Source organism: Athene cunicularia, assembly GCF_003259725.1.
Source record: "Athene cunicularia isolate RWA chromosome 1 unlocalized genomic scaffold, athCun1 chr1_part2, whole genome shotgun sequence".
In the NCBI taxonomy this organism is placed as follows: domain Eukaryota; kingdom Metazoa; phylum Chordata; class Aves; order Strigiformes; family Strigidae; genus Athene; species Athene cunicularia.
The window spans coordinates 20,327,847-20,346,267 of NW_020799092.1; the positions used below are offsets into that span (position 1 = coordinate 20,327,847).

The window sequence follows — 18,421 nt, forward strand, 5'->3', positions numbered from 1 at the left end:
AGCTGCCGCCTGGGCGGGCGGCTGGGGGAGCCGGGCCCGCCTTGGCCTCGCTCCTGGCTGCTCTGCTCTTCCCCGTGAACTTCTCCACGCCAGGAGAGGCTTTGTTTGGGCTTTTCTTTTCTTCTGTTTAAACTTCGCTGTGTTCGGATGTTTCCTGTAGTAACCTGCTCTTTATTTCATCCATTTATCTTAAGTCCGGCGTGAAGGAGTAGAATCTGAAGAGGGTGTTTTGGTTTTTTTTGTAAACTGTTCGGGAGCAGCTAAGCTTTTCGCATTCACCTAGCTTAGGTGTTCACATAGTGTAGCCTGAAAATAAACCCAAGTTATTTCAGCCGTGCAGCTGGTTCTGGTCATTGTGCAAAGCTCATAGACCGCCTCTGCGGATGCGATTAAATGCTGGCTTCTGCTCGTTTAACCGGGCTGAAAACGAGAACTCTGAATCAGGATGTCACTCCATGAGGAAGATAAATACCAAGTGCACGTAGCCAGCGTGTCCAGGGCATTGCTTCGGGCAGCATGGCTCTGTATCATTGGAAGGGTATATACAAGATAGCTTAATTTAGTACACAAATACTGGTTTCTATGCATATCAATTTTAAGACTGCTCAGTAAATAATACCCAGGCTTTTTTTTTTTTTCCTAAAGCTTTCTGTTAAGCTGAATGCTAAACATTCAGTGAAGTTTGTGTTGCCTCCTCAGTACAGAAATAGATTGTGTCACAAAAGCATATACGAAAAGGTGGTCCTTGTCCGGCAAGCGAACAGGGTTTAAATATCAGGCAGGAGCCAACAAAGGTGGTGAATGCTAGGGGAAAAAGTTCATTATTTCATCAGCAGTGATAGCAAGAAGTTCAGCAGCTGCTTTCTGGCTCTGGCTGTTAGGCACTGTCAGGTTTTAGTTCTGTAGGTCTCCTGGAAAAGAGGAGCTGAGGTGAGTGTGGAGCTCGGGCGTTGGGAAAGCGTTAGAAGAAAGGGTGAAGGCTCTGCTTTACAAGGCTGAGCTAGCAGAAGGCAGAGGATGACAGGACTGGTAAAATGGAGCTTCCATGACCTTTCTGAAGCTGTGCCCTGTGCCTTACTGGAATTTACCATTTAATTTCTACAAACCAGTTTTGGAGGACTAGAAAAGAGGAATTCAGGTTCCCACAGCCTTTGATTTGGTATCTTGCAAATCACTGCTTCACAGAAAACTTGATTGCCCACATCTAGAGCCCTAGAGCCTTTTCTGGAGCTGATCTGTACTTTAGTTGAGGGTGATGGAGAAATGCTGGATTCTCTTATAGGCAGACACGATGCTGCAATGCCCCAGGCAGAGTTAAGGGTTGGTTGTGGTTTTTCTGAAGGAGATATGCCTCATTTATTGCCTTTAATTGTGCAGTGTGTGTGTTTGCTTTTTTAATACAGATATGTTGCATTACCTTCCCAGCTGTGCGCTGAACCTGCATGCTGTGAGCCTGTTGTTTGTATTTCTTATGGCAGACTTGGTCTCTTTTGAGGAGGGTTGTAGCCTGTCCTGCTACAGGTTTAAAAGTAAACTGTGGTTCACACCTGGAAGCTTCTGATGAACTTTTTGTAGTCTTTCCCTGTAAAGTGTGTCTTTTTTTCCTCTGAAATGGGCATGTTTGCTTTCAAGCCAGACTTGCTTTGTATACGAATCTGAATTTTGAAACTTGGCTTTTAAACAGAAGGCCTGTTGAAATGTCAGCTATGCTCTTGGTTTTTAACTATACACTTTCTACGTGCCTGGATTTGTTTTTTTACTTTAGTGCTGTTAGTGTTGACTCTTTCTTCTTGCAGAAGCTCAGTCAACTGTCTCCCTTTGCATTAACTAACTGAAAAACACATTTCCGTATCAGCTGTGCTCTGATGGTTATGTCTGAGAGAACTAACAGCACTGAGCACTCTTACTCATAACACATTACAAGCCTCAATCCAAGACATAAAACAGGGAAACGGATAGCCAGGGGTTGCTTGTGTAGCTTGGAGCAGTACCCTGAAGAGCAGCCATGGGTGGAATTACCTTTTGGGCTTCATGCTTATTTCCTTGTTTAATTTGGAGAGTAGAGCACTGTTACTCTTTCCAAAATGTATTTCTTAAAGTACTATCCCTGAAATTTATTTTTTTTTTTAATTTACGTGAAAGACATCAGGTTCATTCTGAAATCTGCTGCAGCTGCTGAAAGAGGGGAAGGAGAGCCATGCACATGGCAAGGGTTGTTTTGTTCTCCATCAGCTCTGTAGCCAAGATTTCTAACTGCGTAGCTGGTGGGCAGAAGGAAGATAATTTTTTTTTTGTGGTGGACTGAGACGAGGCAATCAGTTTGTTTGCAGTTCTGTCAGGTGAATAGTTTCAGCACTGTGTGCTGCTGCTGCAGCCTTTTGGAGCAGTGTTACACTGCCAACTGAAATTGGCCCCATCCTTGGGTAGTTTTGTTGCTGCCCACAAATATCTGAGTAGTGGCATTGAAACAAGCTAGTCTTTACTGGCTGCTGCTTGGGCCAGGTTTGCTGTGCTGAAACAGTAGGGCTTTTTGTTTGTAAAGTCAGAAAGACATCAAGAGCATCATCTGAAGCTCGGGAAGTTGCACACACATCTGTAATGGTTAGAGCCCACTTCTCAATGGAAGGCTGAAATTTTATGCAAATTGCTGTCCAAGAACTGCAGGCTTGTTAAGGAGAGGTTGTGAGGTTGTGTCTAAACACTGGTTACATGCTTTGTAGTAATCCTCATGACAGCATATGGAGCAAGTAAAATTATCTCGATTTTCCAAGCACACAGAAGGAACCGGTGTTTTGGTGAGATAAATCTCATAAAATTTTGGCGTCTTAAGGCCATGCCAAGTATACTTCTCTGCTACCATGGGGCTTTGTATTTATGATTCCCACCATACACCCATGGCAGGTATGATAGTAGCGCAGTACTGCCGTAAGATGTCATTAACCTTTTATTTTTCTCATAGGTGTATGCAGAAAACTTTTGTGGAAACAAATAACTAGAAATCTTCACGAAGGAATATATTTGGTGAGTTTTATTCTAATCAGCTTTGATGTGAATTAATGTGGGCTCTACTGTTACCTCCAGAGCTTCCTAGCACTTTCAGTGAGGGTCCTGTAACAGTGTTAATGTTACAGATGGCTCTTGAATTAAAAATTCTCTTCTAAACCATTTCTTCCTTTACAGCTGTGTAAAAATTTGAAGCTTCCTATATATTTCATACTTGTGACAATATGAAAGTGTGTTTTCTTCTTCAAAAGAAATGGAAAGAGTGACTTTTTATAAGTATAAAGGTTGATACATATTTTAATGTGCTATTAAAAAAATATGAGAAGTTATCCGTTATGTCTTGAATGACTAGCACCCTTATAAGCACACAGGGGAAAAAGAACAGTAGTTTACAGGTGTTCCTTTTTGAAGTATGTTTTAAGTTCTGGGTTTGCTTCCGCTTCGTAATATATGAGAACACAAAGCTTATGTATTCATCTGCACAGATGAAGAGAAGTGGAGAGTGCCACTGATATGAGATGTAAGCTTCATGAATGTCTGTACGAGTTCTGCCAGGACTCATAGGTCCTACTTCATTCCATGTGATCAGTTAACGCAGGTGTTAAATGAAGCTGGAGGCTTTTCCCCAGTGACTCAAGATAATCCTGTATTTGGCATCACAGGATGAAAATGCCAAAGATCTGCTTGTTTGCTTGCTTGCTTGCTTTCTCTCTCCCTTCTTTTTTTTGGCCAAGTCTTGGCATACTTCGAAGAAGATTCTGAAAAACATATCAGAAAAGTTCCAAAGTTCAGGCTTCTGATAAAGCTTTGCCTTGCTGAATGCACTTGCTATATCAGTAATAATTGTGACTAATGATTAAGGGCATAGAGGACTTTGAATCTGCAGCTTCCATTTTAAGTTTCCAGAGTTCCTTAATCGATACCATGTCAGAATGACCTAATTCTCTACACAAAAGTCTTATCCTTGCACTTCCAGATGAGTGCCTTAAGTGTTAGCTGAGTCGTAATCTCTTACTGGGTCTCATGAATTTTGCTTTCTTCTTCTTTGTGGGGACACACCTTCAGCAGGGAGGGTGGAGAGGAACCTCCCTTAGGATACACTACAGTCTGGTGACCAGGGAACTCCTGCAACGTGGGACATAGGAGCTTGGACCTTACTAGACAAAGGACACATTGAACTGTGAGTGCTTTTACCTTAATGGTATTACATAAATGATAGTGGGTGGTTTCTGCTTTTCTAAATACAGTTTTTGAGGAAAAAAATTATATTCCTGCCTTCTTTTTCTGAAGACTGGATGAAGTTCTATACCACCAGGCAGTTATTCCAGGCCTTTGACCTCCAGTCAATAGAAATGCCTTAATTCTCTGGAGGGGAGCCAGGTTTAAGACATGCTCCTGTGCATAGAATTTCCTGTTCACCAGTTGTAATATACCCTGTTTAGCACATAGGATTTTGGATCACTTTTCAGAGGCTCTTAAGTCTCCTGATGTGTTAAATTTGCTACAAAGATGCATGATGTAGGCTGTAACCTAGATACCTTAAAATTTTTTGCTTAAGTCCTTTTTTTGGATCTTGGTCTTGATTCTGTGATTCACTGGAGAGCTTCTACAGAAAAATAAAAGGACTTGGATTGTGCTTTGTGAGCTCTTGTGTACCAAGTTCTATTTCAGGCCAAGTTGTGAGCCTTTCCTGACAGTGATGTGATTTCTGCTTTCACTTGCACTGATATAGTAGAACAGTGAGTAAAACCTAGCACAAGCTGGTTAGGCACATCTCTTGCAGCATCCCTAGAGTGCTTCCAGGTACTTGTAGAACCACAGATGATATAGTAGCTTTCAACTTTCTGAGCTGCAGACACCTGAAGGCTCCCTTCTGTGTAGAACGAATTCAGTCTCACAACAGTGACTTTATTTCCCTTAGCTGCTCTTCTCAGTTCTGTGTAGTACTCCCTTGGCTTCTGGGGTCTGGGATCAGGACCAGTTAACAGTGGCTGAGCTGTGGAAGATAGACCACTGTGGTCCGTGCAGTTTTAAGAGAGTGAAGTATTTCTGAGGTTTAGAAGGAGTTGCCAGTGTGTTAAATCATCGCACCTGAAGTGATATTATTGTGTCATATTGTTTTTTTACCTTTTTAAAAGTAGCTAGGGGTCAAGATTTTCGTAACCTTGAGTTCTAGGAAAGGTAGCAGGGGGAGGGAATACCTAATCTTATCATTTTTTTTATGTAGTTCTGTGATTTTATTTTTATTTTTTTTTAAAGCCTATAAATACTTTATCACTAAACTAGAAACTCTGCCTTGAAACTCCCCTGCCAGTACGTTGCTTTGCTCATTTAGTCTTGCAGGAACTGCAAGCAAATCTGACAGTGGCCTAAACTAGATTACAGAGAGTTGTGAAAGCATCTTTTACTTGTGCTGTTCGTCAGTCTGACTTTTTCCATTGGACAGGTCTCATCTTTAATACCTACGTGATGCCTAGCGCAATAGATCCTTGATAGTTCATCAGGGCTGTATCTGCTGACAGTGCTGCTGTGTCCAGTGCTGCCTTAATAGCAGAAAATACTAAAACTTCTGTGGAGCCTTGTGACACTTTCTTAGTGTTCTATGTTCAAAAATGGTAACTTATTCCAACTCCGCTCTAAACTTGTTGATAATCTCTGACATTATTTTGTCTTTTCTCATGAGATTAAATAATTTTTCTGAGCCTCTTATGAGGAATTGTTGACAGAAACTTTTTTGGAAACTCAAACAAGCAATTTCATCTGGGTTTCTTTTGGGACTTACATGCCAGTTAGATACAAATATATTAGTGGAGGTAGCTCTTTATGAAAATTAATTTCTTTCTGGCTTAACTCATTTGTCTCCCTTGAGTCTGCTTTAAAACTGTTTTGGTCACTTTCCTTATTCCTTTATTTCAAGTAACACTTGCTAGGTTGTGGCTTTTATTTTACTTTTTTTAGTAAATTCCCTAATGCAGTGAATAAACTGCTTCTAAGTTCTTGATATAGTAATCATGTTAAACAAAATGGCCACATGTTAAGTAGAAGCATAATTACTTCATCTTTGTACAGATGTCTCAATCAAATATTGTCAGTCCTGTCAGTTTCTTATAGCATCTGCCTTTTCTTTCTTAGTGCTTGATATTTTTGTTTCAAGTTGAAAAAAAAGCAACAATCTACCTGTAACTTAACATAGTGAGGATGGAATCCTTGTGTTTCTTCCAGCTTGCATTAGATGGATGTAAAGAAGTCATGTAGTACCCAAATCCTCAGAACCTGATGGCCCTTAGTTGCTCCCTGTGTTTGGTTGGGCTCTTTTTTTCTTTTTCCCCTTGATTTACTGACCTGTGATTAAATAAAATAACAAGGAATTCTATAATTGATACTTTCTCGAATTAGCCCTCTTAGCCCTCATGCATTGGAGTACATCCATCTTGATGTGTTGCTGTTCTATTCACCTTCCTGTTTCTTAGCTTTTGCATCTGCCTTTCTGGCTTTTGAGGGCATTGCTATCAAATCAGCCATCCTTGTAGTGTAGGTTTTATTGCTTGCTTTCCTGTTCAGCTTCTTGTGTAAAGGTACCTGTTTCTGAGTCGTGAGCTGATACCCTTAGTGCTGATTGCAAGGACTCTTTAATATTCAATTTAGATTTGCTTTGCATCCAAAGATCTATCATTTATTGTGTGGGTGCTGTTTTTTACTGTGATATTTTGACTTCATAATTATACTGTGAGGGTTTGAGCTGTTGTTTTCCAGGTGAGTCTTCCCACCCTCAAGTTCTGCTTCTGCCTCCTCATTCCTTCTTCAGATGCCAGCCACTGCTTTCTCACCCGGAGGAGGTATGGAGAGATCTGGGCATGGCAAGACAGGCTGGAATTATTTTTGTGGTGGTCGGTGACTCCTGGAAGAAATGAAATGATTTAAAGGCTTGTGTATATGTTCAGGGAGAAAGGAACTAAGTCACTGGGAAGAAGATAGAAGGATGCTGGGTGGTATAATGCAACTTGGTTTTCTTTCTCCTTTTCCTGATTTCAGTGCCTGCTGAGGAGAGACGGCAGGATTGGCAGGAGGGATCAGGGAAGGAGGCACTACTTAGCACCAAGGCACACTTAGGTCGGTGAGGGAAGCCTGGGCTAGATACTGATTTCCTCCCCTCTGAAGGGAGAACGCAGTAAGCAGCGCTGCTGATTTGAGCTTTCTCCTGTGCTTCCCCTCACCATCAGGGACTACTGCTCTAGGGAACAACTTCTGGTGTAAAGAAACCTCCTTTCTGAAATGTTTTAATTGGAAGGCTTGTGTAGAGTTAAAACAGTCTAGTTCTGTTGCTATCACCACACTGTGTATGCAGTACTGTTACAAGATAAATGGAGCGTTTTCATTGCATTTCTTCCATCTTGTTTTCATGGCATTTATTCAAATTCTGCTGCGAGGACTTGTTTCTTTAAAGTACCACTTTCCAGGTACTAACAGATCTTACAGGCATGCCACTGCTGTTTTTTTAGTGCCCACCACCTCTATGATTACTGAGCTTTGCTTTTTTTAGTACGTAAACAGAAATTGTTGTTTGACAGTGGCTGTTTTGTTTTTCATACTGTTTTTCTTCCCAATTGCTTTTTAGGTTTGAGATACACTTAGTGTGGGGTGGCAGCTCTCACCAAGCCTGCTGACCTGGTGGAGGCTCCTTTTTCAAGTACTAAGTCTGGTTCAGCAATACAAAAGCACAGTCTGTTAATGAAATAGCAGTAGTTTGGCAGGAGCTGTTCGTGTATCTAGTAATGAAAAAGAACTTCCTTTTCTGTGGAACTTTTAACTACATGAATTTTAGATTTGTGGATTACATTTATGTTTTGCCAGACAAAATGTACAGCATATGTGACTTTCTTTTTTAGGCAATAATGAATCAAACAGACAAAAATCAACAGGAAGTCCCATCATACCTTCATGATGAACCACCAGAAGGTATGTATTAGTTTTTATAATTTCAAGTAAAGTCACGGAAGTTCAGATCTCTCTTAAAAAATTGGATCTGCAAGCTGAACACTTGAACTTTCATTTAAGTAACAGTGAGCAAGCCAACCCAGGGGTGGGATGGGCCTGGATTATTGTTCACTTTTGCATTATCATAATTACAGTAAGGCCACTGAATATAACTTGGTGAACAACTGTACTGATAAATTATGGAGAAGTTGGAGATACTGAAGGACATAATTTGCAGATTAGTTTCCAGAGATGCGAATTGGTCCAATAAGTATTTATTTCTGCTGTTCATTATGTGAGATCAAAAGTGAAGCTGGGCTCTTTCTGAGACCTTTCTGAGTTCATAGTGCTTGTGACTTTTAAACAAGGGATGTTTAAAGATACATGGAAGTTTATTCTTCTGGGGACCCTTTTCCATCATGATTAACTGTGGTTTGAAATGTTGACTTAATCTCATGGTTTTCTAAAAACAAATGCACACTTGACTTTATTCATGCAGTGGCATCTTGGTCTCCTGAAACAAATTAATCTTAAATTGGTTATTAGATCTGTAGAGGAAATAGAGTTGTAAATGAGCAGAGTTCCCTTCCAGGCTGTGGGATGGTGGGACTGTGAAGAATCCTGTTTCCATAATGTGACTGAAGTATGCTAGAGCAAAAGCCATTCTTGGCACATAGGTTGTCTGTGTTCTGTCTTTTGCTTTAAGACCAGATGTGTTGGATATAGAGGTCAGTGAATCACAATTCCTCTTGGTTCATTGCTCTTCCATTTATTATTTTTAATTATTACTTAATATTAAGGGTCATTTAGATGAGATGTTGGGGGATGTGGTGTAGGGGAGAACTTTGTAGAGTAGGGCTGTTAGAGGGATTCTGATCTCAAGGGTCTCTTCCAACCTGAATAATTCTGTGAGTCTATGATTATGACCCTTTAAAGCTTGGTTGGTTGGTTTAGGATTTTTTTCTCAGCTTTTATATGTTGTATAACTGAACAATTTACTTCACTTGAACAACAGTATTATCTACTAACTGTAGCAGAAGGGATTGAAGTGGAATAGCTCACTATTCTTAACAACTATTAGGCAGTAAACCCAAGTACAAGAAGGTGAGAGAAAAGGGAGAAATAGATTTTTGTGTCACAGTGGTTCTTAAGCTCTACTATACTTGAACTTGTTACAGTATCATGGTGTGAGGACAGAAATTTTTCTTTGTAAGCTCTTACAGGGTTGTCAAGATCCCAGAAGCATTTCTGAAAGCAAATGTCAGGTTGGAAACTATGCCCTAATGTGTTATCTTCAGATCTAATTTTTAAGGGTGTTTTGGGGGAAGCTTTGTTTTTTTTCCTTAAAGATTGAATTGTATCTTAACATGTTAAACTTCACATAGAAAGTGAACAGTGGTCTGACTGGTAAATACAACCAATTCTTTCTTGAGGAAGGCAGTGAAACAAGTGTATATTTTTTTTAATCTTCCTAGAATGTTCAGTAGGTTATCCAGATTCAAAGCATAACAGCAGAGTCTGATCATCACTACGTATTGCAAGGTTTTTATTTAAAATTTGTGAACAATTAAGACTGGTTTTTCTTCTGCACAGTATCTTCTTTCAGTATAACAATGACCAATTTGAATATGAAGTATAGATGGAGAAAGTTGGTGTAGTTAGAGGGAATAGAATGAAACACAGCTCATCTTAATGGGAAGTCCATCCTTGAAGAGGGTTTTTTCTTTTGGTCCTATTTAACATGCACTCTTCAAGCCTCATTAGTTTAGTTAAAATGTTGGCATACCCTTGAACATCCCTGTTTCAAATGTCATATGAGGCCTTTGTATGCAATATGCTTACACCATCATAGAAAGATGGCCAAATGTGGATGGAAGGCTACCAGTTCAATGTTGGCAAGATCAGCTCTCTGAACAGGCTGCCAAAAAAAAAATCCTTAGAGGAAAGGCTCAGTTCCAAAACCAATTTGCAGTTTTCTGTAAAGTTATAAATAGTTTCAGTTTGTCCAAATCACACTCGACAAGCTTGGTGCCCAAAGGCTTTAAAGAAATACATATGTAGAAGCAGCTTTTGTGCTTATGCTTTCTATGAGTAGTGCTGTTCTAATGCTTTATTTTCCACTTTGTGAGTGGTGCCAGCCTTTGCAACCTATGTTCCTTCAAACTCCTGTTGGTCTCTTCAGCAGGAAGCTGGCTGCAAGGTGGCATGGTAGAGCCAACCCCTGAACAGAGAACTTGGGTCGTTTTCTCCCTAGATTTAGGAATGATCCATTTTACATTTTTTCTCCTACTGGTTAGAAACAAGACCAGGCATGCATATCTTAGAACAGAAATCAGCTGGCAATAAAAACTCATTGCAGCTGCGAGCATTTACTATATCTCATGGGCAATGCAAACAGGAACAAAATGGGAATGTGTCAGCCATCACCAGAAGTTATTAATACACCAAGTCGCAGTCAATATTTACACTTGTGAAACAGAGTAGATGATGTCAAAGGATTGGCTAACTGAAGTAATGTGAGGAAGAAAACATGTCAAGATTACTTTTGTTTGTTCTCTCTTGTTATTTAAGTTAACTATGATGGGTCCTTTCTTGCTAACGGTAGATCTCATTCACTGAAATCAGCTCTTAGATTTCAGTGGGATAAAACTTTACTCCCTTTCACCCTGATAAGTGATCCAGTTAGGTGGAAGTGAAACACTGTCTCACCAAATTTTTTACAGGGTGTGTAAGTCTGGTGACAAGAATCCTCTAATGAGTAATACCTAGATAGTGGATTTTATACCATGCTGCATATACTCCTCTAAGTGTGATTGTTTAAAGGCTTTCTGTAGGTAAATAGAAATTCTGATCTCTGTGTGCTTGTGTCAGCAATGCATTTTTGCTGGAGATGGGGACATCTCCAGAGCTGAAAGCTGCTGGCCTAGAATGAACCAGCAAGGGCTTAAGTAAAAAGCTGTCCTTTCTGTTTCTAGTTTCCATGACCCTTTCTGTTATCTATATCAATTTCTTAAATGAGAGATTTTAAGCTGGAAGCATTTTTAGTATTTTTTGCTCCTTTGAGCTGTACTGTTCCTTTGTATGCTTTTTTTGGTTTGTTTTCTGTCAAACTTTTAAGAAATTCTCTGATTTAGATGGCATCTTTTGTTTGAATTACTCTAGGCACACACATAGGAATTCCTAATTTGCCACTTTTTAAATGAATTCTGAGTCCTGGGACAGTCCTGGCATTACTACTGACTAACTGGATGTTCATGGAAAGTTGTTCACCTTGGTTTTTGTCTTGTAGATGATGAGTGTTGGGAGGTGGCTCTTGGAAACTGTCCTCTGAATTCGAGATGTCAGCAGTCAGGGCACTGGAGAGAGAGACCTGTTCTGCTGGTCCTGCTAAGGCATGTTTCAGTGCAGAGTGAATGTACTGGCAGGGGCTGGATAGAAGTGTCTGGTGGATCTAGATCTGACTCTTCTTTTCCCCTGCCTCTCCAGACTCCTTGTCCTCTTCCAAGCATGTTCTTTCTGCTGCTGACTCCCTCACCTTTTTATTTCGTGTTTGTTTCCTCCATAGCTCTGCCCACTGTGGGTCTACTTGCTCTTTTCTTGGTTCCTTCTGTTGTTTTTCCCCTAAGAAAGGGAAATCCTGTATGATATCTACAGGTAGCTAGAAAATACAAAAAGCCATCAAACTCTTATATATTTGTGTTAATTGGCTGGCTCTTGCCATGGGTGCCTCTGAAACTTTTAGAAGTGTTTGGGGTTGGTGAGGAATTGACAAGACAGGAGCTGAAAAACACTTTCCTGTACAATGAGGACCGGAGATTTCTCAAGGGTCCCATCGAAAATACCTTGGAGACAAACATGTGTCAGGACTATTGGTTTATAGGTGCAGTAAGTGATACTTTCTTGTGTGCTTAAATACAACATTAACATACTGTTTCATTTTCCTGTTTCTTCTTTGAACATGAGATGATGTTTATGCAGTAGTAGGGCATGCCGTTGCACTCTTAATTCCGTTTGGAGGCAAGGTGCATGTATCTCTAGGATTTTGAAGCCTACATATAGAAATGCGAAGTAATTATTAAACTATTAGAAGGCAAATTGGCTCATTCTGGGAGTCTATTACTTTATTACTTTCTATTATTTTCAGGCTATGTAATTGTACTATAAACATGGAATAGGAATTGATTTAGGCAGCATATAGCAAGAAATTGTGCAAAATGCAGGTTAAACATAACATTAAAATGAAAAAAACATACATACGCGGTCAATAACATGCAGATACCCTGTGGCTTGACATTTGGTTTTGTGCGTCATATTGGGACTTCTGTTGGGAGGCTGTAACTCTTGCTATAGTTTATGTCTATAGGGACCACTTTTGGTATTTGATGAGCTTTTTGGCCATTGGACTTCCTTTCCCTGCCCCTCCATATCCAAATTACAAAAAAGGCCTTTTTGGAAGCAAATGAAATTTGTGTACATGATGAAGAAAGGAGCTGATATAGTGAAGAGTTGAGGTCAGTTTTGTCCTTCTCACAGTTCTTTTGACTCCTCTGCTCTCTTGTTTGTAACCTTCTTTCCCTCCTCCCTGACACTTTCACACAGCCCTTGTAAACACATCTTTGAAACAGTGATAACTTAGGGAAAGCAGCAACTTTGTTTCAAGGTGAGCTCTTTTCAAAGAGCAGCTCTTTTTTTTTTTTTTTTTTTTTTTTTGGTGTTTTTGTTTTGTTTTTTTGGGTTTTTTTAGTAAACCTTTTGGCTCTGCTTCTCCAGGAAACTTTCTAGTCCTTCCTTAGAGATTTGAAAAGCAAGATTGTGCTGCTGCTTTTGGGAGTGTGTCCCCCCTCTGTGGGGTAACTCTTAATATTAGGATGGGGGGAACAGGAGGGTGTGCTGCCCCACTCTAAATAAAGTCCAGAAATGAGGCTAATTTGGCCTTGACACTTTCCAAAGTCTGGGAAGTGGTGCATACAGAGGACAGAAGTTAATCACACAAGACCATCTGGGAACTATATGCCTGATATTTGTAGGCTCGGTATTGACTGGTGATTTCTAAAACAACATTGAGATATGTCTTGCTGCAACAAAGTGTGTTTTCTTACTTGGAACTATGGGGGTGTATGAGCATCCGAGAAAAGTACCCTGCAAGGTAGGTATATGCTGTGTGCAGTGGCTGTTAGGCTAGAAAAGTAAATACTTATGAACACTTTTTCTTTTGAAAATGCTTTAATCATAGCACCGTGATTGATTTGCTTGTTGTTTCCTCCCTTAGGTTCATTAAAAGACCACCCGCAGCAGCAGCCTGGCATGCTTTCTCGTGTGACTGGTGGCCTCTTCAGTGTCACAAAGGGAGCTGTTGGTGCCACGATTGGGGGTGTTGCTTGGATTGGAGGGAAGAGCTTGGAAATTACAAAAACAGCGGTCACATCTGTGCCTTCAGTGGGAGTGGGGCTAGTCAAAGGAAGTGTTTCTGCTGTAGCTGGAGGTGTTACAGCTGTAGGATCTGCTGTTGCAAGTAAAGTGCCTTTAACAGGAAAGAAAAAGGATAAGTCTGACTAAAACCAAAACTGAGACATACTCGATTCTCCAGAATATTACATCAGTGGCATTAAAATCTGCTAAGATTTGGACCATGAGAAGCCATGTGTCTTAGACACTTTATCTTCTAAAGAGCTGTGCAGGTAACTCGATTTCATCTGAAAAGGACAGAAGAAGCTTGTCTAGCACAGCGTATGAAGATTATTAGAGCCTAGATTGAAGCTTTGTATCTGGTGAAATGTTACACTTGATAACTATAGAAGTGAGTACCAGTATCTGAAGGGATAATATGTATTTGAATATTCATTTACTGTAAGTCTTTGCGGTTTTGGACTAAAATGTGAACATAGTAACTTGGTAGTCTCTGCCATACCATCAATTTGATGAGATGCCATTTACTGTTCTTAGTGGTTTCCAGATCCTTCTGCCTAAGGATCCTTCAGCTGTGCAACAACATTGTTGGATGTACCTGAATAGTTTCGGTCATGAAACTTTATCTGCAGGCTGGTGGTAAACTGTCAGTGACTGTATTCTGCCAGTGAGGACTGGAGCAAATAGGACCGGAGGTGCACAGAAATTGGAAATGAGAGCAGGAGATAGAAGTGAGAAAGTTTGACAGCATGGTAGAAGGGATCGTAAAGAGTAAACTAACTTAATGCCTTATTAGAAAAAAAGTATCTTTTTACTGGGTGAAGCTGTGTAAAGAATTGTTCTGTCATTTCAGTGCAGTTCACAGAATGACCTTTAGACTCTTTAAGAATCCCAATATCTGAAACCTTGTAAATTTTTACTGAAAATGAGATTGTTCCATCTCAGGTGTATTTAATGATATGCGTCTATCTCCTGCAAGTGAAAACTTGCTTCTAATAAACTTCTTCTAGACATTAGAAAAAATGATGGCTTAGTGGAAACTGGGCTGATGTTTGTGGTCATCTAGCACAACTGTCTGACTTGAATGAAATTCCTTTGTGTAGTTGGAAACCACTGAAGAACTAGAAAAGCTGCTGTCTCAACTCCATCATGCGCCAGGTTAGCTTGGAAAAATGCAAGGAATTTTTCACTACATCTTTCTCTAATACTTTGCATTTTGATTTTTGAGTAAAATGCAATACTTTTATTTAAAACAAACCAAAAAATGTAGATGAGGCCTTAAAAAAGAAAGAAACATCTTCCAAGTAAATTGTATACTGACAGATTCCAAACATTGACACACCTCAAACGGGAACATCTGTAGGTCCTCTGCAGTGTGAGGCAAAATGCACTTGTAATGACACAGCTTGAGGTTGCCTTAAAAAATAGCTGTTAGTGATTTTTTTTGTGTGTGTGTGTACTGACTTTGCAAATAAGTAACCTCTTTGGAAGCCCACAGAAGAAGGCCATGATGTTGTGTATACAGTATTTTCTAAAAACTTTTGTTCCAACATATAACTTCTAAGCATGTAAACTTACATTTTCAGTGGCTATGGTTGTACACAAAGGATATATAGGGAGACTTTAGAAATTTTAAAAAATCAGAACATATCACTTGTCTAAAACTTCTACATTCATGGGTGTTGAAAGTACATTATGTGTAAATTATGGTAGTCACCTAGTCTCTCTGAGCCATTGGTACTTCAGCTGCACTCTGGAACAACTTTATTTGATATCAGTAGCTGTATATGTTGGTAGCATGGTATTTGTAAGCGTGGGGAATTGGGGCAGCGGGGAGAGCAAAAACCCAACAATTGGCATTATCTGCTCCTTTTGTTAGATACACCAGCTGCTTAGCTCCAATATGCTGCAAGGGTGTGATGAGGTAAGTTTATGCAACAAATGGAAACCTTTAATTGTTTTTATAGTCAGAAACTAATTGCATAGAACATAGTGTAGTTTAAGGATACTGGTTAGCTCTAGAAATGAGCTTGCTTGGATATTGGAGGCAGTCTAGCTGCAGCAAATGATTTAGTGTGGTCTGTTCCCCTGCAGTTTCCAATGGAGGCATATACCCAGAGCGCTACTGCTGAACTCTTTGAGTCATCTGTTTGGAGCATAGTGGTATTTGTGACACTCCGTCAAACCCTTCCGAATTGTTGAACTGCTCATACCCCTTTTTTTATGACATTCTCTCATTTTTATACTATGAAACTTGCTGCAAAACAAGTGTGGTCTGAGATAAACAATGTTAGATCTGTAAAGAGCTGCCAACACTTCATTATGTTTTGTTCTTAACATATCCTGTAGTTATTACTTCTGAACCTTGTAACTAAAACTTTAACATGGCATATGGTTTTAGTTTTTGAGAAGAGCTTTGTCCTATATCCTGCATATTTTCCATTCCCTTATGAAACTCGCTTCGTCTTAAAAACTTGTTCTGATTCTGTCCTGACACTTGTGAAACATTAAACTGTTGCTGTTTCAGACATTTGAAAGCTTCCTCACTTAATTTGTGGAGAAAGGCATACTTAGGTGTAAACCTTCCTGCAGTATGATGCCCCAGAGTGTCATATATCTGCATCTAAGTATCACCAGCCAGCTCTTAACAAAAACTGTAACGTCAGTGTGTAGGCTGTGCATAGACACAGCACAGAATTCTTTGAACTCATTTTTCTTTTTCCTGGGAGCTGAGGCTTGGGGATACCCACTTTTAAGTTTGTAGAGAGCTGAATGGAATTTGGAATTTAAATTTTCAGGGGGAGTGGGGCTGTTCTTATGTCTTGAGTTTGTTTTTTTGGTGGGTTTATTTTACTCTCCTTTTTTCCCAGCCCCCATTTCAAAAGGGGAAATGTTTATGAAAACTACTTGTATGCCTGACTGCTTGCTATGTAACGAAAGGCTGGTCTACATGTGCCAGACTTAAACGGTATAAACTGGTTCACGTTCACTCTGACTAACAGCAAGAGAAGAGAAAGTAGATTTCAGCAATACAATGTTTTGGTAATTGGGAGCTTCCCTGAGGTTTTATTATAAATGAATCCTGGGAAGAAGAGAGGAACAGGTCCCAGGCATAGAGTTATGAATGAAGAATTAAATTAATTTCAGTGTGCTGGTAGAGAAAAGGAATCTTTCTGCTTTTGCCTTTGTTTTGAAAGGGGAGGAGGATAAATTGACACATTCATAATGGAAAATGAGTTTGTGATAACTGAGGTTGTGACTCAGTTAAGGAAATATGTCACTTTTCTATTTTGTCCATTGCCACTGGAAATTCTGTAAGTGATGGGAATAAGCAGTTTCAGGAACTTTAAAAACAGATAACTATAGAAATGCTGAAACTGAATTTTTGAGGAAAACATTGGGTTATATCTTGGTTTCCTTTTTGTCCTTAAACCGCCAATCAGTTCTGTGGTTCAGTGTTTCAGATTGTCTATGAATAGCTTCAGAGAGCAGAAATGCCCCCTTGTGTATGAGGGGAAGGATGCTTTTGAATTCAAATAATATGTGGTCTGCTTAATAGTTGAGCCCTGAAGGACAGTCAGAAAGTGACAAAGTCAAGTTCCTATGAATTTTTAATATGGCTGTCTTCCCAGTTTCCTCTTAGGGAATGATAATATGTTTTGAAGAGTCAGCAAAGAAATGGGCTTAGTAAGACAACCTGACTTTTAGCGTGCTGGTGGTACATGCCCCTTCTTGAATTCTTGCCACTGTCACACATGTTCCTACAAGAGCAGTGTTTACCCCCACAAGCTGCTCTCACGTCCACGCTCGTCTGCATGGCCGTGAGTTTAAGACCTTCAGCTGTTGAGATCTTGGCACTGCTCTAACCAGATGTTTCTAGCTTTTCCCAAGCTTGCAGTGGCAGGCTATATAAAATCATCATCTTGCAGCCCACCCTCTACACAAGTAATTCAATCCAAGCTTTCTTCAGCAATTTAAAACTTTTAAGAAAAGGAACCCTGGACTTGCTGCCAAAATGTCTGTTAAAAATGACCTTGAACAATGGCCCAGAGTGAGGGGGTTGTGTGACTGTTTTTTCTCCCGCTGTCAAGAGGGAATGTGTATGGAATAATTGCTTAGGAAAGTCTTTCTGTGAAATGAAATCACTGATGATCCTAGTTCTGTTGAGATGATTGTCAGTGATGCTACTATTTTATATTATCATTCACAGCCCGTAAATGAAAATAAATAAAATCCCCTGAGAATTTAAACACTGTCAGATAGTTACTATTTTGAAAGCCAGCACTTGTCAACAATTACCATACGGTGATATCTGAGAAGCAATGTCACCCATATATTTAGAAACTGTGGCAGCTGTTTGCAAATCGGGTAGTCACTTTTAATCACCAGTGGTTTATAGACTAGAGTTTTGTTACACCTAATATAAAAGCATGACGTTTTCCTTTTTTCCTACAATCATTTGAGACTTGAGTCTCTCCTGACCCTTTTCTCTCCATAAGCTTGCTAGAAAAGAATAAATTAAGAAGTAGACAGTAGCAATAAATGTATTTCCTCCTGCCCCCCAAACCTTTTGCAAAAGGAGTAAATTTTGAAGTCTCAGAAATGTAAAGGAGGGTGTCTTGTAGCTTCTTTGTGTTATGGTTTGTACACAAACATACTAGGGCCTCATGCAGCAATCACTAAATAAAAAATATTATGTCTTGCCCCTGTTCCCATACTGCGTTCTAGCCAGGCTTTCCTATCCAAGAAGTCAAGTCTGCTGCAGGGCAGGATCCAGGAGCTAGGGCTACTTACTGCAGCGATAAGGAACAGAACTCCAAAAGAGTCTCCAAAAAGTCAGTGAACCATGGGTTGATGAACACTGCTGGGAAAAAAAATCCCTCCTTTTCTCTGTCTCAGATAAAGATTGTGCAAATCACTACCACAGGCTGGACTGTGCAGTGACAGAGCAGAAAATATGAAGCAGTTAGTGCCCTGATAGATAAGGAAAAGCAACAGAATCAAACAGCCGTGAGGTACTCGCGGGGGGGGGGGGGGG

General features: G+C 39.9%; 1 protein-coding gene across 2 annotated transcripts; it reads left to right on the forward strand.

Annotated features, from left to right (window-relative positions):
• The first annotated feature begins 7 nt into the window (after positions 1–7).
• On the forward strand, positions 8–15,913 carry TMEM263 (transmembrane protein 263). 2 transcript variants are annotated; one of them, XM_026868194.1, is made up of 5 exons: positions 8–1,529; positions 2,960–3,021; positions 4,069–4,183; positions 7,890–7,959; positions 13,247–15,913. In XM_026868194.1, the coding sequence occupies exons 4-5, from the start codon at positions 7,896–7,898 to the stop codon at positions 13,531–13,533; spliced, it is 351 nt and encodes a 116-aa protein (XP_026723995.1). In that variant the 5' UTR covers positions 8–1,529; positions 2,960–3,021; positions 4,069–4,183; positions 7,890–7,895; the 3' UTR covers positions 13,534–15,913. The 2 variants fall into 2 exon arrangements, with proteins under 2 accessions (XP_026723995.1, XP_026723996.1); XM_026868195.1 differs by having other exon boundaries at positions 4,072–4,183.
• The last annotated feature ends 2,508 nt before the right edge of the window (positions 15,914–18,421 follow it).